The sequence below is a fragment of the Hypanus sabinus genome, chromosome 4 (assembly GCF_030144855.1).
Source record: "Hypanus sabinus isolate sHypSab1 chromosome 4, sHypSab1.hap1, whole genome shotgun sequence".
In the NCBI taxonomy this organism is placed as follows: Eukaryota; Metazoa; Chordata; class Chondrichthyes; order Myliobatiformes; family Dasyatidae; genus Hypanus; species Hypanus sabinus.
Window position 1 is genome coordinate 190,995,704 of NC_082709.1, and position 20,696 is coordinate 191,016,399.

Genomic DNA, 20,696 nt, shown 5'->3' on the forward strand with positions numbered 1-20,696 from the left:
CTCAGAAGGGTAGGGAAAGGAAGCAGAAGGCAGTAGTGATAGGAGACTCTATAGTCAGGGGTTCAGACAGGTGATTCTGTGGACGCAGGAAAGAAACTCAGATGGTAGTTTGCCTCCCAGGTGCCATGGGGGATGTTTCTGATCGTGTCCAAGATATACAAGTTCAATATATAAGTTTGCTGATGACACCACAATTGTAGGCCGTATCTTGGGTAATAAAGAGTCTGAGTACAGAGAGGAAATTAAGAACCTGGTGGCATGGTGCGAAGACAATAACCTATCCCTCAATGTCAGCAAGACGAAGGAATTGGCTGTTGACTTCAGAAGGAGTAGTGGACCGCACAACCCCATCTACATCGGTGGTGCGCAGGTAGAACAGGTCAAAAGCTTTAAGTTCCTCGGGGTGAATATCACAAATGACCTGACTTGGTCTAACCAAGCAGAGTCCACTGCCAAGAAGACCCACCAGCACCTTTACTTCCTGAGAAAGCTGAAGAATTTTGGCCTGTCCCCTAAAACCCTCACTAATTTTTATAGGTGCACCGCAGAAAGCATTTTTCTAGGGTGCATCACAACCTGGTATGGAAGTTGGCCTGTCCAAGACCCGAAGAAGCTGCAGAAGATCGTGAACATAGCCCAGCACATCACACAAACCAATCTTCCATCCTTTACACTTTATACCACACGCTGTCAGAGCAGTGCTGCCAGGATAATCAAAGACAAGACCCACCCAGCCAACACACTTTTTGTCCCACTTCCCTCTGGGAGAAGGTTCAGGAGCATGAAGATTCGTACGGCCAAATTTGGGAACAGCTTCTTTCCAACTGTGATAAGACGCTGAAGGGATCCTGACCCGGATCTGAAACATACCTTCCAAATATCTGGACCTGACTTGCACTACCTTACTTACCCTTTTCTATTTTCTAATTATGATTTATAAATTAAATGTTTATTATATTTACTTCAATTTGTACTTCAGGGAGCGTGAAGCGCAAAAACAAATATCACTGTGATGATTGTACGCTCTAGTATCAATTGTTTGGTGACAATAAAGTGTAATGGTAATATCCTGCGGTGGGAGGGAGAACAGCCGGAGGTGGTGGTACATATTGGTACCAGTGACATAGGTAGGAAAAGGGGAGGAGTTCCTGAAATAAGACTACAGGGAGTTAGGAAGGAAGTTGAAAAGCAGGACACCAAAGGTAGTAATCTCTGGATTACTGCCTGTGCCATGCAACAGTGAGAATAGGAATAGAATGAGGTGGAGGATAAATCTGTGGCTGAGGGATTAGAGTAGGGAGCAGGGATTCAGATTTCTGGATCATTGGGACCTCTTTTGGGGTGGGTGTGACCTGTACAAAAAGGATGGGTTGCACTTGAATCCCAAGGGGACCAATATGCTGGCGGGCAGGTTCGACAGAGCTGTTGGGGAGGGTTTAAACTAACTTGGCAGGGGGGTGGGAATCAGAATCTGAGCGCAGGGATTAAAGTAGAAGGACAAGGGCATAATGCTAAGAGTTCTGAGTTGATGAGGAAGGACAGGCAGGAGATAGAACATAATTGTAACCAGTTAAAGGGGTTGAAATGTGTCTATTTCAATGCTAGGAGCATTAGGAACAAGGAGGATGAATTTAGAGCATGGATTAGTACGTGGAACTACGATGTTGTAGCCGTTACTGAAACTTGATTGATTGGAAGAAGGGCAGGATTGGATGATGCAGGTCCCAGGGTTCATGTGTTTTAAAAGGAATAGGATGGGAGGTAGAAAGGGGGGGGGGCGGGGAAGTGGCATTGCTGGTCAGGGATAGTATCATGGCTATAGAAAGCGAGGATGCTGCAGAAGGTGTGTCCACGGAGTCCGTCTGGGTGGAAGTCAGAAATAGGAAGGGATCAATCACTGTGCTGGGAGTAGTCTATAGGCCCTCAAATAGCCCTCGGGACACCGAGGAGCAGATAAGCAGGCAGATTTTAGAATGGTGCAGGAAATACAGGGTAGTAGTTATGGGTGACTTCAACTTCCCTCATATTGACTGGCACCGCCTGAGTGCAAGGGGGATAGATGGGGCTGAATTTGTCAAGAAGGACCCCTGACACAGCATGTGGACCGGCCGACGAAAGGAGAGGCTATACCGGATCTAGTTCTGGGTGATGAACCTAGTCAGGTGACAGATCTCTTGGTGGGGGGGCATTTTGGTGAGAGTGACCACAACTCCCTTAGCTTTGGCATAGCTATGGAAAGGGATAAAATCAAACGAAACGGTAAAGTGATTAACTGGGAAAGGGCTAACTTTGAAGGGATGAGGCAGGAACTAGCAAGAGATGTTCAAAGGGGAAAGCACAGAAGTAATGTGGGAGAAGTTTAGGGACCACTTGAGCTGGGTTCAGGATAGGTTTGTCCCACTGAGGCAAGGAAAAAATGGTAGGAAAAGGGAACCGTGGCTGACGAAACATGTGAGACAACTCATCAAGAGGAAAAAGGAAGCATATGTTAGATATAAGAAGCAGGAAGTAGGGTAGCCAGAAAGGAGCTAAAGGAGCTAAAGGACTTAGGCGAGCTCAAAGGGGGCATGAGAAAGCCTTGGCATGTAGGATTAAGGAGAACCCCAAGGTGTTCTATGCGTACGTGAAGAATAGGAGGATGACGAGAAGGAAGGTGGGACCACTAAAGGATAAAGAGGGCAACATGTGCCTGGAAGCGGAGGAGGTTGGGGAGGTCCTAAATTAATACTTTGCTTCAGTATTCACAAGTGAAAAGAGCCTTGATCAGGATGAGGTCGAAGTAGAGCGGGCCTGTGTGCTGGACAATGTGGAGATTAAGGAAGAAGTAGTGCTGGATCTTCTTAAAAACATTAAGATTGATAAATCCCTAGGGCCGGATATGACACACCCCAGGGTTGTTGTGGGAATTGACAGAAGAGATCGCAGGAGCATTAGCTATGATCTTTGAATCCTCATTGGCTGCAGGGTAAGTGCCGGAGGACTGGAGAATGGCAAATGTAGTTCCCTTGTTTAAAAAAGGTAATAGGGAGAAAGCTGGGAACTATAGACCAGTGAGTCTTACGTCGGTGGTCTGCAAACTACTGGAAAGGATTCTTAAGGATAGGATCTACGAGCATTTGGAGAAGTACAGTCTACTCATGGATAGTCAACATGGCTTTGTGAAGGGAGGATCGTGCCTCACTAACCTGATTGAGTTTTTTGAAGAGGTAACAAAAGAAATTGATGAGGGTAGGGCAGTGGATGTGGTCTACATGGACTTTAGCAAAGCATCTGACAAGGTCCCTCACGAGAGACTCATCTAGAAAGTCATGAGGCATGGGGTAAGTGGTACCTTGGCTGTTTGGATAAAAAAAATTGGCTTAAAGCAGAGGGTAGTTGTGGAAGGAAAGTATTCTGCCTGGAGGTCGGTGACTAGTGGAGTGCCGTAGGGATCTGTGTTGGGACCCCTGCTATTTGTGATTTTTATAAATGACCTGGATGTAGAGGCGGAAGGATGGGTGAGTAAGTTTGCAGATGACATGAAGATTGGAGGAGTTGTGGATGGAGCTGCAGGTTGTCGAAGGTTACAAGAGGATATAGACAGGCTGCAGAGTTGGGCAGAAAAATGGGAGTTGGAATTCAATCCAGGTAAGTGTGAGGTGATGCATTTTGGAAGGACAAACCAGAAGAGTGAGTACAGGATTAATGGTCAGTTACTTAAGAGTGTGGTTGAACAAAGGGACCTTGGGGTTCAAATCCATATATCCCTCAAGGTCACTGCACAGGTTGATAGGGTGGTTGATCAGGCCTATGGGATGCTAGGCTTCATTAATAGGGGGATTGAGTTCAAGAGTACAGAGGTAATGCTGCAACTCTACAAACCTCTGGTGAGACCGCACTTAGAGTATTGTGTTCAATTCTGGTCACCTCATTATAGGAAAGATGTGGAAGCTATGGAGAAGGTGCAGTGGAGATTTACCAGGATGCTGCCAGGTTTGGAGAACAAGTCATATGAAGCAAGGTTAGCAGAGCTGGGACTTTTCTCTTTGGAGTGTAGAAGAATGAGAGGGGACTTGATAGAGATCTACAAGATTATGAGAGGCATAGATAGGGTGGATAGTCAGTACCTGTTTCCCAGGGCACCAATAGCAAACACCAGAGGGCATATGTACAAAATTAAGGGAGGAAAGTTTAGGGGAGACATCAGGGGTGTTTTACACAGAGGGTTGTGAGTACCTGGAATGACTTGCCAGGGATGGTGTCGGAGGCTAAAACAGGGGTATTTAAGAGCCTCTTGGACAGGTACATGGATGAAAGAAAAATGGAGGGTTATGGGGTAGTGTGGGCTTAGTACTTCTTTTTAAGGATTATATGGGTCGGCACAACATGGAGGGCTGAAGGGCCTGTACTGTGCTGTAGTGTTCTATAGTTCTATAGAACCTAAGAGATGAACACCAGCTGGCCATATCAGACCTGACCACAACTGATGGAAAAACACACACAACAAATGCGAAGACAGATAATTAGTTGAATATCAAAAGATATTGGGGAATAGATAGGAAGAACAGAGCACCCCTGTGGCCGTTCCCATCAATAACAAGTATACCGTTTTGGATACTGTTGGTGGGAACGACCTACCAGGGACAAGTTGTAGTGGTCGCATCTCTGGCACCGAGATGGAACCCTCAGCTCAGAAAGGAAGGAGGGAAAAGAGGAGAGCAGTAGTGATAGGGGATTCAATAGTTATGGGGACAGATAAAAGGTTCTGCAGGAGAGATCGAGAATCCTGGATGGTCTGTTGCCTCACTGGTGCCAGGGTCTGCGATATCTCAGATAGAGTTCTAGGTATCATCAACAGGGAGGGTGAGCAGCCAGATGTGTAGTCCATGTAGGGACCAATGATGTGGATAGGAAAGAGGAGGAGGTCCTACAAAGACAGTTTAACAGAGTTAGGTGCAAAGTTGAAGGACAGGACCTCCAGGCCTGTGCCATGTGCTAGTGAGGCTAGAAATAGGAAGATAATAGCTAAATATGTGGCTAAGGAGATGGTTCAGGAGGGAGTGCTTCATGTTTCTGAACAATCAGGCTTTGTTCCAGGGAAGGTGGGAACTGTTCCGATGGGACAGTTTGCACTTGAACTGGAGGGGGACTAACATCCTTGCGGGTAGATTTGCTAGTGCTGCTCCGGGGTTGGGTGGGGGGGGATTTAAACTAGATTTGCAGGGGGAGGGATACCAGAGTGTTAGAGCAGATAGTGAGGTGCAGGAGGATAAAAGTTATGCGAAGACTGCATATATAGACAGAAATCAAAGGTTTGTACATGATAAAAATGTTCTCAGGTGCATATATTTCAATGCAAGGAGTATTGTAGGTAAGGCAGACGAATTTAGGGCATGGATTGGCATGCGGGGTTATGACATAATTGCGATTAGTGAGACTTGGTTGCAGGAGGGGCAGGACTGTCAGCTTAATGTTCTGGGGTTCCATTGTTTCAGATGTGATAGAAGGGAAGGGATGAAAGTGGGGAGTGGCATTACTAGTCAGGGAAAATATCACAGCTGTGTGTAGACAGGACAGCCCGGAGGGCTTGTCTACAGAGGCCATATCGGTGGAGTTGAGGAACGGGAAAGGTGTGACCACACTAATAGGGCTGTATTATAGACTGCCCAATAGTCAGAGAGAATTGGAGGAGCAAATCTGTAAAGAGATAGCAGACCGATGTAAGAAACTGAAATTTGTAATAGTAGGGGATTTTAACTTTCCACATATTGACTGCAACTCCCACAGGAACCTTGGTTTTCAAGGGATACTGGCGATCTGGTTAAGAAAAAGAAAGAGGTGTACAGCAGGTATAGGCAACAAGGAACAAATGAGGTACTTGAAGAGTATAGAAAATGTAAGAAAATATTAAAGAAGGAAATCAGGAAGGCAAAAAGACATGAGGTTGCTTTGGCAGATAATGTGAAGGTAAACCCAAAGGGTTTCTGCAAGTATATTAAAAGTAAAAAGATAGTGTGGGACAAAATTGGTCCTCTAGAAGATCAGAATGGTCATCTATGTGTGGAGCCTCACAAGATGGGGAAGATCTTAAACAGTTTTTTTGCATCAGTATTTACTCAGGAAACTGACATAGCATATATGGAAGGAGGGGAAACAAGCAGTAGTGTCATGGAATGTATAGAGATTAAAGAGGAGGAGCTGCTTGCTACCTTACAGCCAATAAAGGTAGATAAATCCCCCAAGCCTGACATGATATCTCCTTAGACCTTCAGAGAGACCAGTGTAGAAATTACAGGGGCCCTGGCAGAAATATTTCAAATGTCTTTAGCCACGGGTGCAGTGCCAGAGGATTGGAGAGTAGCTCATGTTGTTTCGTTGTTTAAAAAAGGCTCCAAAAGTAAACCAGGTAATTACAGGCTGGTGAGCCTGACATCAGTAGTAGATAAATTATTGGAAGGTGTTCTGAGAGATCGGATATACAAGTATTTGGACAGCCAAGGGCTGATTAAGGATAGTCAGCATGGCTTTGTGCATGGTAGATCATGTTTAACGAAACTTGTAGTTTTTCGAGGAGGTTACCAAGAAAGTAGATGAAGGAAAGGCTGTGGATGTTGTCTACATGGACTTTAGTAAGGCCTTTGACAAGGTCCCACATGGGAAGTTAGTTCAGAAGGTTCAGACACTAGGTATCCATGGAGAGGTTGTAAACTGAATTTGAAATTGGCTGTGGGGGTGAAGACAGTGATAGTAGATGATTGCTTCTCAGACTGGAGGCCTGTGACTAGTGGTGTGCCTCAGGGATCTGTGCTGGGACCATTGTTGTTTGTTGTCTATATCAATGATCTAAATGATAATGTGGTAAATTGCATCAGCAAGTTTGCTGATGGCACTAAGATTGGAGGTGTTGTGGACAGTGAGGGAAGGCTTTCAAAGCTTTCAAAGATCTGGACCAACTGGGAAAATGGGCCGGAAAATGGCAGATGGAAGTTAATGCAGACAAGTGTGAGGTGTTGCATTTTGGAAGGACAAATCAAAGTAAGACATACACAGTAAATGGTAGGGCACTGAGGAGTGTGGATGAATAAAGGGATCTGGGAATTCAGAAATATAATTCCCTGAAAGTGGCATTATAGGTAGACAGGGTTGTAAAGAAGGCTTTTGGCATCCTGGCATTCATGAATCAAAGTACTGAGTATAGGAGTTGGGTTGTTATGGTGAGGTTGTCTAAGACATTGGTGAGGTCAAATTTTGAGTATTGTGTACAGTTCTGCTCACCTAACTATAGGAAGGATTGAAAGAGTGCACAGAAGATTTTCTAGGATGTTGCCGGGTCTTCAGGAGTTGAGTTACAGGGAAAGATTGAACAGGTTAGGACTTTATTCCTTGGAGTGTAGAAGAATGAGGGGGGATTTGAAAGAGGTTTACAAAATTATGAGGGGTATAGACAGAGTAAATGCGAGTAGGCTCTTTTTACTTAGAATAGGAGAGATGAATGCAAGAGGACATGGCTATAGGGTGAAAGTAGAAAGGTTTAGGGGAAATGTTAGGAGGAACTTCTTCAGAGTGGTGTGAGTGTAGGATGAGCTGCCATCTGACGTGGTAAATGCGGGCTCACTCTTAAGTTTTAAGAATAAATTGGATAGATACATGGATGGGAGAGGTCTGGAGGGTTATGGACTGGGTGTAGGTCAATGGGACTAGCGGAATAAAGTTTCGGCAGACTAGAAAGGCCAAATGGCCTGTTTTCTGTGCTGTAGTGTTCTATGGTTCTATGAAATGGGAGGGATTTAAGTTAAAGCAAAGACAGCAGACTCCATAACTTCGATAGCAAGGCAGACTGAGATTGTACACAGCATCTGAAAGCAGTCACCCACAGCCTGAATGGGGAGTGAATACAAATGAGCTGGGCTAGTCAGTTTGGAACGGAGTGCTACCAGGCAGAGGACCACTCCAACCTCTCCAGCATATCAATGAGAGGGCCTGTGAACCCGATGCAATTATCTTACTGGTGCTCCTGGAAAGAGAGAGCTTTAGCTACCAGAGAACAGAGGGGTGAAAACAAGGAATGTGATTAAGCTGCAATCAGCCAACAGAGAAGGGCCAACAAGTATACGAATAAAAACACATTTTGAAAAATTTGTTCAAATCTCTGTAACAATCTCACTGCTTAGCATTTTGTAGTTAGCGATTAGGGATGATAGTGTAGATAAGACCATAAGACATAGGAGCAGAATTAGGCCATTTGGCCCATCAAGTCTGCTCCCCCATTCAATCATGGCTGATCCTTTTTTCCCTTCCTCAGCCCCACTCCCCAGCTTTCCCCCCGTAGCCTCTGATGCTGTGTTCAAGAACCTATCAAGCTCTGCCTTAAAATACACCCAATGACCTGGCCTCCACAACTGCCTGTGATAATAGATTCCACAAATTCACCACCATCTGGCTAAAGAAATTTCTCCACATCTGTTTTGAAAGGGTGCCCCTCTACCTGAGGCTGTGCCCTCTTGTACGAGACTCCCCCACCATGGGGAAACATCCTTTCCACATCTACTGTCTCTCCCTTTCAACACTGGAAAGGTTCCAATGAGATCCCCCTTCATTCCAGCAAGTACAGACACACAGCTATCAAATATTCTGTTTCATTCCCAGAATCATACTTGAGAACATCTTCTGAACCTTCTCCTATACCAGCATCTTTTATTAGATGAGGAGCCCAAAATTGTCCACAATACTCAAGATAAGGCATCACCAGTGCCTTATAAATTCTCAGCATCACATCACTGCTCTTTTAATCTAGACCCCTTGAAATGAATGCTAATGTTGCATTTACCTTCTTCACCAACTCTACCTGAAAGTTAACCATCAAGGTGTTCTGCACAAGGACTCACAAGTCCCTCTGCATCTCAGATCTTCGGAATTTTTCCCCATTTAGAAAATAGTCTGCACATTTATATCTACCACCAAAGTACACGATCATGCATTTGCCAACATTGTATTTCATTTGCCACTTTCTTGCTCGTTTTCCTAATCTGTCTAAATCCTTCTGCATCCTACTTGTTTCCTCAACACTACCTGCCCCTCCACCAATCTTCGTATCATCTGCAAACCTGGCAACGAAGCCATCTATTCCATCATCTAAATCATTGATATATAACATAGAAAGAAGTGGTCCCAACGCTGCACCCTGCGGAACACCACTAGTCGCTGGTAGCCAACCAGAAAATAATCTTTTTATTACCACTCACTACCTCCTACCAATCAGCCAATGCTTGAGCCATGCCAGTAACATTCCTGTAATGCCATGAGCTCTTATCTTAGTAAGCAGCCTCCTGAGTGGCACCTTGCCAAAGGACTTCTACAAGTCCAAATATACAACATCCACTGCACCCCCTTTTATCTCTTCTACCTATAATCTCCTCAAAGAATTCCAACATGTTTGTCAGGCAGGATTTTCCTTCAAGAGAACCATGCTGATTTGTCCTATCTTCTCCTATGTCACCAAGTACTCCATCACCTCACCTTTAACAATTGACTCCAACACCTTTCCAACCACTGAGGTCAGGCCAACTGGTCTATAATTTCCTTTCTGCTGCCTTCCTCCTTTTTTAAAGACTTTTTTTAATTAACAAAATATACTTTATTCAAAAATAAAATTATGTACAATGAACCATTCAATGACTCTCAATCCTTTACAGATGTTTCCAATATATTCTATACATTTCCACACTTTTTGCCACTCAAGTGGCACTCTGTTGTCTCATCTTTACACACCATTGTTGAGGGATATACTCCCCGCCACCCGACCCCTCCCACTCCCACAGGAGAAGAACCCTAAACTGTGGTCCTTCCCCACTGGGCTCTTGCAGTGGCTGCACCAAGTTTCAGTGCGTTGCTCAGCATACTCCTGCAGCTGAGAATGTGCCAGTAGGCAGTGTAGATGTACATTAAATAATGGGATGAGGGGTTTCAAGGCACGGCATTTCTGCTGCCCTATTTCAGTAGATCTTCTGTTAGGTAGTAATTTCCTGGTACAAATTCACTTTTGTCCAGGAGGGACTGTAGAGTGATTTTTGGGTTCAGTACATTTACATTTAGCAAATGACTCCAGCCACCAGTCTTCTGAATACGTATTGTTGATTTGATTTTAATGCAGCTCTGAACAATAGGTTCACGGACTGGGAAACAGGCACTACTTAACCAATTACCTACATATGCATGATTCCAATCCACATTCCATTGCATGGATGTGACACGGATTAACACTTGTTTTGGGTGTAATGGTGGGGGAAGATTGTAAATATGGATTTGACCATAAGACATAGGAGCAGAATTAGGCCTTTTGGCCCATGAAGTCTGCATTGCCATTCAATCATGGCTGATCCTTTTTTCCAACTCCTCAGCCCCATTTCTTGCCCTTCTCCCCATAACCTTTGATGCTATGTCCAATCAAAAACCTATCAAGCTCTGCCTCAAATAGACCCAACAAGCTGGCCTCCATAGCCACCTGTGGTAACGAATTCACCACCGTCTGGCTAAAGAAATTTCTCCGTGTCTCTGTCTAAAATGGACACCCCTCTATCCTAAGGCTGTGCCCTCTTGTCCTCGACTCACCCACCATGAGAATCATCCTTTCCACATTAACTTCCTCTAAGCCTTTCAATATTCTAAAGGTTTCAATGAGATCCCCTCCCTTCATCCTCTAAATTCCAGTGAGTACAGACCCAGAGCAATCAAATGTTCCTCATATGATAACCCTTGCATTTGTTTGAATTGTCCCAAATTTTCTTTGTCCTTTAGCACATAAAATATGAATAGTGCTGGACATAGACAGACCTTTCAACTGAAAGCATCTCCAGACGATGCCTGCTGTACCTTGTTTTGCTGAATAAAGAGGCTGCTTCATATCGACCAGTATTTTTTTTTTAGTGATTTCATTCACGCAAGAACACCCATTTGATTCACAGTATAAATATTTCAACAGGTCAAGAAAATGTAATGATAATGAAGGAGCTGGCGGAGATCACAAGGGGCTGCATCTACAAAGTACAAGGTCAACACTTAGTGCTCTGAGATTTCCATTGTTTCCAGCACAGCTACCCAGCTTCTCATAAGAGTTCAAAGTGAGTTTAGTGAATTATAAAGTAAACACACCTTGTTTCAGCTGTACAGTCATAAACAAAAGGTTCCCTGCAAAGAAATTGAAAAGCAATTAGTCAAAATTATTCCAAAGTGGAAAAAAAGAGGAAGAGGGCAGATGGAGAGAGGAGTAAAAGGATAGGAAGATACCTTAGAGTGCAGCAGTTATAAGAGCTCATCTCCTGACCCCGTGTCTCTCATTTCCCCAAGTTTCCCAGCCCCTTTCATCCACCCCGAGTTCTCCAGCCCACCTCACGCTCTCCTCCCCCGAGACAGCCTAGCCCCTCTAAACCTGTCCGCCGGACCCACCAACTTCCCACAGCCCGATTACCCTCTACTCTCTAACCCCACCCCACCCCCCCCCCGAGTTCCCCCGGCCCCTTTCACCCTCCATGTCTCTCAGCCCTTCTCACCCGCAATGCCCTAGACTTAGCCCCAGGACTCGGGCGCCACGACTGAAGAAAACAGTGGCACCACAACAACCGAACAACATGACCCCAACCCACGTTCCCCGAGCGCATGCGCCGTCGGCTTGACAGGCACCGCTGTGCACCACTCCTTTGCTTCCTCCGTCCTTCCTGCACCAAACCCAAGGCGTTTGGTTCCACTATCAGACAATGGCGACATCGTTTCTGAGGCTCGGCGTTTGCGAAACTCGACGGGTAGAGTGGGGTCGGTGTGAAAGAGTGGGAGGGGGCGACGGTAAGGAGTAAGGTTGGAGAGCAGGGATCCAAGGATGTGCTAGCTGTCAGTCCCAATTTACTGCCCGAGTCCTTGTTTCGTCCTCTGGAATCACGACTCTGATTCGCCTCCCCCACCCATTGTGGGAATCTGGAATTGTACCAATCTGGAATGAGATTGCGTCGTCCTTTCTAAATTATTCTAAATTGTGTTGTCCGTATTTTATGATTTTATAATAAAAGTAATATATTTTATATTGTATTTTCAGATGCTACTTCTCGAGAGATTGGGAACTTTGGAGAAATTGAGTTTGACAGCTTTCACCACCAAAGCACCCGGGCCACAGAAGAAGAAAATCAAGGGTAGGGGAAATAAATTTTGCTTCAATCTGGAGTGAGGTCTCTGCTTCACACACATTGGGGCAGGAATCAGCAAGGACCTTAGATTCATTGCAAGTGAAATGGTAGTAAACGCCAATTTCAAAAATGCAGACACCAAGGATTTAAAACGTGCCTTTTCAGGTTTCTAGTTACTAGGCAAAGAGGAGGTGCTCATCAGTACCCCCAAGGTCTCCAAGAACTGGACCAAGTTATTGGAATCAGTTACTGCTAGTATCAGAGTTTATCTATCATATCCTCCCAAATGAAAAGTATTTACTTAAACAAATATATACTGTGCTTTAAGGCCTGTAGGTAACGACTCTTTGAGAACCCATCCAAATATTGGTTTAATGTGACAGGGATTTTCATCTCTTTCTGCTTCCGAGTATTCTGACCCCATCACAGCATAGAAATTTATAGCATATTACCGGCTCTTCAGCCCACAATGTTGTGCTGGCCATGTAACCTACCTGGAAGGAAGGGAAACAAGCAGTAGTGTCGTGGAACATTTAGAGATTAAAGAGGAGGAGGTGCTTGCTGCTTTACAGTGAATAAAGGTAGATAAATTCGCGGCGGGCCTAACATGATATTTACTCAGACCTTGAGAGAGACTAGTGTAGAAATTGCAGGGGCCCTGCAGAAATATTTCAAATGTCTTTAGCCATGGGTGTGGTGCCGGAGGATTGGAGGGTAGCTCATGTTGTTTCGTTGTTTAAAAAGGTTCCAAAAGTAAACCAGGTAATTACAGGCCGGTGAGCCTGACATCAGTGGTAGGTAAATTATTGGAAGGCGTTCTGAGAGATCGGATGTACAAGTATTTGGACAACCAAGGGCTGGTTAAGGATAGTCAGCATGGCTTTGTGCGTGGTAGATTGTATTTAACGAATCTTGTAGAGTTTTTCGAGTTTTCGAGGAGGTGACCAAGAAAGTAGATGAAGGGAAGGCTGTGGATGTTGTCTACACGGACTTCAGTGAGGCATTTGACAAGGGAGATTAGCTCAGAAGGTTCAGACACTAGGCATCCATGGAGAGGTTGTAAACCTGTGTGGGAGAAGACAGAGTGGTAGTGGATGATTGTTTCTCAGACTGGAGGCCTGTGATTAGTGGTGTGCCTCAGGGATCTGTTCTGGGACCATTGTTGTTTGTTGTTTACATCAATGATCTCGATGATAATGTGGTAAATTGGATCAGCAAGTTTGCTGATGGCACTAAGATTGTAGGCATTGTGGACAGTGAGGAAGTTTTTCAAGGCTTGCAGAGGAATCTGGACCAACTGGAAAAATGGGCCAGAAAATGGCAGATGGAATTTAATGCAGACAAGTGTGAGGTGTTGCATTTTGGAAGGACAAATCAAGTTAGGACATACACAGTAAATGGTGGGGCAGTGAGGATTGCGGAGGAACAAAGGGTTCTGGGAGTTCAGATACTTAATTCCCTGAAAGTGGCGTCACAGGTAGACAGGGTTGTAAAGAAGGCTTTTTGCATCCTGGCAGGCATTCATAAATCGAAGTATTGAGTATAGGAGTTGGGATGTTATGGTGAGTTTGTATAAGACATTGGCAAGGCCGAATTTGGAGTTTTGTGTGCAGTTCTGGTCACCTAACTATAGGAAGGATATCAGTAAGATTGAAAGAGTGCAGAGGAGATTTGCTAGGATGTTGCCAGGTCTTCGGGAACTGAGTTACAGGGAAAGATTGAACAGGTTAGGACTTTATTCCTTGGAACGTAGAAGAATGAGGGGGGATTTGATAGAGATTTACAAAATTATGAGGGGTATGGACAGAGTAAATATGAGAGCACATGGCTTTAGGGTGAAAGGGAAAAGTTTTATGGGGAACTTCCTCACTCAGAGAGTGGTGTGAATGTGGAACAAGCTGCTATCTGAAGTGGTAAATGCGGGCTCACTCTTAAGTTTTAAGAATAAATTGGATAGATACATGGATGGAAGAGGTCTGGAGGGTTATGGACTGGGTGCAGGTCAATGGGACTAGTGGAATAAAGTTTTGACACAGACTAGAAGGGCTGAATGGTCTGTGCTGTAGTGTTCTATGGTTCTATTTTTCTAAGCTCCATGTACCTATCTAAGAGGCTCTTAAAAGACCCTATAATATCAGCTTACATCACTGCCGCTGGCAGTGCATTCTATGCACCAACCACTCTCTGCGTGAAAAACTTGACATTCCCTCAGTACCTATTTCCAAACACCTTAAAGCTATGCCCCCTTGTATTAACAATTTCAGCCCTGGCAAAAACCTCTGGCTATCCACAAAATCAATGTCTCTCATCATCTTATACACCTCTATCAGGTCACCTCTCAGTTCTGCATTTAACACAGTCATCCCCCATAAACTGGTCAACAAACTGAAAACTCTTGGCCTTGGTTCCTCCCTGTGCTCATGGGTCATGGACTTTCTCACAGACCGACCACAGCAAGTCGGAGTTGGTAAGCACACCTCCACCACTCTCATCTTAAAAATAGGCACCCCGCAGGGCTGTGTGCTGAGCCCTATGCTCAACACACTCTTCACACATGACTGCACCCCCATCTACACCTCCAACTCCATAATTAAATTTGCGGATGATACCACAGTGGTCAGCCTGATCTCGGACGAGGATGAAACAGCCTACAGGCTGGAGATGGATTATCTGATGGAGTAGTGTAAGGACAATGACCTGGTCCTTAACACTTCTAAAACAAAAGAGATGATCATTGACTTCAGGAGATCAAAGGATAGAGTACACACTCCCCTCCATATACATGGAGGGGTAATGGAAAGTGTGGAAAACCTGAAGTTCCTTGGAGTTCTGTTGTCAGAACAGCTGACGTGGACCACCAACTCCTCGCTGCTTGTAAAAAAGGCACAACAGACTCTTCTTCCTCAGAAAGCTGAAACAGGCCAAACTCCCACAAAAGCTGTTGCTTAACTTCTACAGAAGCACAATTGAAACCATCCTGACCAGTAGCGCCACAGTGTGGTATGCCAGCTGCACAGCCACTGAGCGACAAGACATGCATCATGTGGTGAAGGTGGCCCAGCGAATTGTCAGGATGGAGCTCCCAGGACTGGATACCATCTATTCCAGCAGATTCAGGAGGAAGGCAATCAGCATAACCAGAGACACCACACACCCCAGCCACTCCCCATTTGACCTGCTGCCGCCCAGCAAAAGGTTCAGGACACTAAAAGCCAGAACAAGTAGATTGAGGAGCATAACACCATCACACCTCCATCACACCACTAACATAGAACAATGACTGAAACTGTGAGCACACACAAGGACTCAAATACTTGCACTAACAGCACTTTGTGCATTACTGTGATATTCTGGTGCTGCTGCAACTTATTTTCTGCTACTTATCTATTTAATACTGTTTTTCTATTACTGTCTTGTTTTTATCTACTGCTTTGTTTGATTGCCTGAGAGGAAGCCAAACAGGGTTTCATTGTGTCTATGTATAATGACAAGAAAGATCATTCAATTCAATGCTCCATCGCTCAAGGAAAAAAGGCTGAGTTCACTCAACTTATTCTCATAAGGTATGCCCTCCAATTCAGGAAACATCGTTGTAAATCCCCTCTGCACTCTATCTATATTATCCACATTCTTCCTGTAGTGAGGTGACCAGAACTGAACACAAGTGGGGTCTGACCAAGGTCTTTCATGTACACTGATTAAACCTTCCATCAGCTCTGAACTCCCAACACCCTCATTAATTTCCTCTGCACCCTTCCCAATGCAATTCCATCTTTCTTACAATTTGACTAGAAACACACACAGTACTGAAGCAATGGTGCATGTTGTAAACAGTCCAATGAAACCTGTCTGCTCTGCGTTGACTTTCTATGCCTTGGTGATATCGAAATAGTCTAACCATGCATATCTGTCCTGTAGACAGTACAGCACAGCAATTTCCCTGAGAAATTTCATCTGTGGCTGTAGTGTGAGCTACACATTTAATAATCGCTAGTTGCTTTGGTAGTTGAATAGCTTCCAGCAAATTCAGCACCAGCTGAGAATGTTTGATGGATTTCCCTGCCACTGTCTGGTGTGGATCCACTATGGCATATCCAGCCAGGAGTAGATCATCTCTGGGCTTGTGTGAAGATCCATCAGTAAAAAGGGTCAGGTCCAGATTCAGCAAAGAGTCTGCTCGCAGATCCACTCTGGGGGAGGTAGAGCATTGTAGCACAGTAATGCAGTCATGTTCATTTTCCTCAGAAGGTTCCGGGACAAAAGTAGCAGGATTGACTGCCAGCAATTGTTGGTGGGTGTAATTGGGGTGTGATAGCAGAATTACTTCATATCCTGAATGTCTGGAGGCGGTGAAGTGTTGTGTTGCTGCTGAATTCAGAAGCAGCATAACAGTGTGCGGTACTTTTATCTCGCAAGGGTGATTGAAGACCAGTGGTAAGGACTTTTTGACCATTATTGCTGTAGCAGCCATGGCACGAAGACAGGCAGGCATTCCCAGGACCACAGCGGGTAAGGCTGTAGAATAGTAGGCTATTGGTCTCTTCCCGCCCCCATGATTCTGGGTAAGGACTCCAGTGGCGAACCTCCATTTCTCACAAACATTTAATTGAGAAGAGTGCACATAATAGGGAGTCTCAAAGCCAGGGCAGTGGTTACAGCTGCGTTCAAGGCTTGGAATGTGTTTTCTCTCTCAGGGGTCCATTCTACTGCATAGGCGCCTCTTTTGCAGTGGCAACACGAAGGATTGCATCATACAGGCGATATTCGTACGTCCATTGTCGACAATAGCCGACCATCCCCAGAAAGGAAAGGACCTCTTTCTTTGTTTTAGGTGGCAGTATCTGAAGGCTGGCTTGGATCTGGTCTGGTCCTATCTCTCGAGTTCCAGCCTTCAGGGTAAACCCAAGATACTGTACTTGGGGCTGACAAAATTGTAGCTTAGTTCTGGACACTCTGTGACCCCAGGTGGCTAAGAACTGAAGCAGAGCCAACGCGTCTTTTACACAGTCTGTCAGGGTAGATGATGCCACTAAAAAGTTCGTCGGTGTATTTTATCAATATAGAACTTCCCTACATGCGGCACTCATCCAAGTCATGTTTAATAGCAGCGGCGTACACAGCTGGACTTTCAGTATATCCCTGGGACAGCCAAATCCAGGAGTACTGCTGCCCCTTGTAAGTGAAGGCAAACAGATACTGGCTGTCTGGGTGGAGGGGAATAGAAAAGAAGGAGGAACACAAGTCAACAACAGTGTAGACAATAGCATCAGATGGAATAGATGAAAGAACCATGTTAACGTCAGGTACCAGCAGAGCTGTGGGAATTACAATATTGTTTACAGCTCGTAGATCTTGCACAAAGCGCCACTCATTAGGCCATCCAACCTTGGGTATAGGCTGAATTGCTATGTTACAGGGGCTGACAGTAGATCTGAGAACCCCTTGTTGTAGCAGAGAGTCTATGACGGGCTATACCTTCCGCCTTGGGGCATGTCTGACGCATGGTAATACAGCATTCTTTTTAGCTTGACACAATGGTCTTTTGCAGTGAGCACTTGGCCTATGTGTGTCTTGTGGAGGGCCCACAGGTCTGCATTTACTGTTTCCAATGCTAAAGGACCTGTAGAACCTGGCGTTTCAAGCGGTTGCTGTTGTTGGAACTCTGTTAAGGAGTCTTCCAGCTGATGGGAAATTCCCGGCAGATATACTCTTCCTTTTTCAGGCCCGTACCACTCGAAATTCCCAGTACAGTCGATAATGGGGGAAGATTGTAACCGCTTGATCATAGGGCCCATCTGTTTTGTCTGATTCGGTGGGGGGGGGGGGGGGGGGAGCATGGCAAGGGTCAAATGAGGTACTGAGTCAGGGCAGAACAGGAATTGTTGCTCTGCAGAGAGGTGTACCGGGATACCCAATCCTTCCTTCCCAAAGAAGAGATAAGGTTCTGGGTGTATTTTAGTTTCCTGCCCCACATGAGTGCGCGTCTTTTCCCGATATTCAGGGTTATCTTCCATTGTATACCATGCCACGCAGTCCAAGCGGGACTGATACTGTACCACTTGCAATAGGCCCCGCAAAGCTTCTGTGTGAGCCAATGGTGTCAGTTTGTCAAGTTGTTGCCTTAGGTGGCACATCTTAACTGTATAGGGGTTGCCCCTGAGCTGCCAGCAGGATAATATTGGCTCGGATTTGGCTTCTGAGGTAAGGAGCATGGAAGTTAACTGGTGTGTCCGGGGTGAGGGTGCGTCCATATACATGCCCTGAGGGGTGCAGTAAATAGTGGCTCCTAGTTTGCAAAGAGCCTGGCATGCCAACAGGAGCAATGGAGTAGTTTTGGATACTATCAGAGTTTCTTCTATTCGATTGTCTCCCAGAGACAAAGTGACCTTCTTTGATAGGGGTTCTGACAGGGGAATGACAGCTACTCCCACAGTTACTACCCTGTTTTGCCTTAGGGGTAGTCCCAGGGAGGGGGCTACAGAGGACAGGGTAGCACCAGTGTCTACCAAGGCTTGCAAATGAGTGTCTCCTATTCTAAGGGTTACCATGGGTTGCGTTTTGGAGTCTTGGGAAAGTGATATAACTGCTTCCTGCACCACCACCTCCCCTGCCCCCCCCCCCCCCCATTCTGACGGAAAAGGGTGATTATAAGTAAAGGAGGGACCTTCCCTTTCATTTGACTCGGCAGCTGCGTAGGTTCTCTATAAGGGATGCTTCAACACTCCCTAGCCCAATGCCCCTTCTTCGCACACTTACGACATATATCCCGGGACTTATCCCTTCTCTGTCTCCTTCTACTTTCTCTTCCGTTTCCTTCTCCCCAGTCCTGCCTACAGAACTGTGTTTTATGTGCCTTAGGGCCATCTCGTGGCCCAACAAAAAGTCCCTCCCTATCCATGTTTACCAGTGTGGTAACTATCTCAGGCCAGGACGTAGTCTGTCAGTTCAAATTTTGCATTTTAAAAGTCTGAGCCTGCTGTAGCAGCATGCAATTGAGGAGGGTCTGAATGGCCAGTGGTCCGTTTCCTTCCAATAGGACCCCGGCATAATCCTCCCAAGTATTCCTGAATCGGACTATAAAATCAGGGGCTCCCTCCTCCTTTCTCTGCAGACGTCTAGTAACTTCTCCTAGATCCCCGTGCCGCTGTGCTGCCCTCATAATGGTTGCTTTTCCTCTATGTTGTAACCAGTGTGCGAGAGATTCATTTCCCTCCTGATCATCATTAGGTCGCCAATCCCCATTTCCCCAAGTGGGACCTGCACTGTATCCTTCAATGCGGCCCAGGAACTACCATAGGCACACTTCAGGAGGGTTCGCAAATCACCCGGGAGAGGTTTATAAATCTCACACATTTGTTCCAGCCAATTAAGAAATGCAGTGGGTCTTTTTACTGGGTTAGGTGCCTCCGCTACCATGGCCCGTGCCTCTGCAGGGGTCCACGGCTTTAATATTGCTGTCTCCCCGATCATTATTTTAGGAGCTTGCTGAATTGGGTGAGAGGCCGAAACGGGAAGGGCAGGAGAGGGTGAGTGAAGTCGGGTTTGGCTTCTAGTTCGCATAGCAGTTCCTAATTGTTCTTCTGCCTGATCTCCCCCCACTGCCCCCTCTTGTGCTTCGGGAGGTTGTTGCTCTACCGAGGTGGGCAGCGTTGTTTGTCCTGGTGCATGATTATTCTGCTGATGCCAGGCAGTGACCATTTCTATTACCTCATCCATCATTCCATCCAGTTCTATATTGGGGCCATAATTCTTCCTGGCCTGGGACAACATTTGGGGTATCTGGGGATATCGCAGCACAGGAGTGGGCGTGGTGGGGTAGGATGGTGGAGCAGTAGGTGTCGTGGGGCCCTGATTTTTAGGAGAACCCCGTGTTTCGGGAGACTTTTTCCTTTTTTGTTTCGGAGGTTGGTGTCTTTTTGCTACCTCCATCCATTTTTCAAAGCGCCCCATCATTGTACTCAAAATCTCAATTTGGGTTTCCATTTCAGTTCGCCACCTTGTCCCACCAGGTTTGTGTTTATGGAATTTTAAAACTTTCCCTGTAAGGCCAGTCTCCCTTTGACCAGCTGTAGAGATCACTGCTAAAAGTTACTGCATATCGGTCGTCCCCGGCTTCCTGGATCACCATATCGGCAGGTGATCCCGGGGGCACCAGAAGGTCTCCTACCTTCTGTTGAGCCTTCTTCACAGTTCTCATTTGCTCCTTCGTTTTCTTACTTACTGTCAAGGCCCCTTTCGATTTTGCTCATCGGGACGGGGTTGCAGGAGCAGCAGAAGCAGCAGGAGCAGCAGAATTTCCCGTTGTCTGCAAAAGAGCACAGTTACACTGCGTGTTTTCTGGTAATTTATTTACAGCGCTCACCGGTGTTAGAGTTTCATCAGTGGTCCCTTCATTCCTTTATCTTCAGTTCAGTAGCTACCCTTTCTTACTTTTCAGTCCCCGTTTCAGCTAGGACCTCTACTATCCACCCCCCTTTCAGCTCGGGCATCAGAAAAATTACGGCTGTTCCCCCTTTCAGCTGGGATGCCGGTGTCTTTCCTAACTTG

The 20,696-nt window shown here is 45.7% G+C and overlaps 2 protein-coding genes across 6 annotated transcripts in view; one reads left to right on the top strand and one right to left on the bottom strand.

Moving 5' to 3' along the window:
- The window catches only part of wdr4 (WD repeat domain 4), a 64,581-nt gene extending 52,904 nt beyond the window's left edge, over nucleotides 1–11,677 (bottom strand). Inside the window, exons 1-2 of one of the 3 annotated variants that reach the window (XM_059969030.1) lie at nucleotides 11,263–11,395; nucleotides 11,128–11,163 (exon numbers count right to left, since the gene is read on the bottom strand). In XM_059969030.1, coding sequence (XP_059825013.1) covers nucleotides 11,128–11,163; nucleotides 11,263–11,291 — 65 coding nt within the window. In that variant the 5' untranslated portion in view covers nucleotides 11,292–11,395. Of the gene's footprint in view, nucleotides 1–11,127; nucleotides 11,164–11,262; nucleotides 11,396–11,525 lie in introns of those variants that run through there. The other 2 variants (XM_059969029.1, XM_059969031.1) reach the window with 2 other exon arrangements.
- ndufv3 (NADH:ubiquinone oxidoreductase subunit V3) overlaps nucleotides 11,622–20,696 on the top strand; it is a 38,867-nt gene continuing 29,792 nt past the window's right edge. For 2 of the 3 annotated variants that reach the window (XM_059969032.1, XM_059969033.1), the window contains exons 1-2: nucleotides 11,622–11,774; nucleotides 12,062–12,155. In XM_059969032.1, the coding sequence (XP_059825015.1) occupies nucleotides 11,730–11,774; nucleotides 12,062–12,155 (139 nt within the window). In that variant the 5' untranslated portion in view covers nucleotides 11,622–11,729. Of the gene's footprint in view, nucleotides 11,815–12,061; nucleotides 12,156–20,696 lie in introns of all 3 variants that reach the window. The other variant, XM_059969034.1, reaches the window with a different exon arrangement.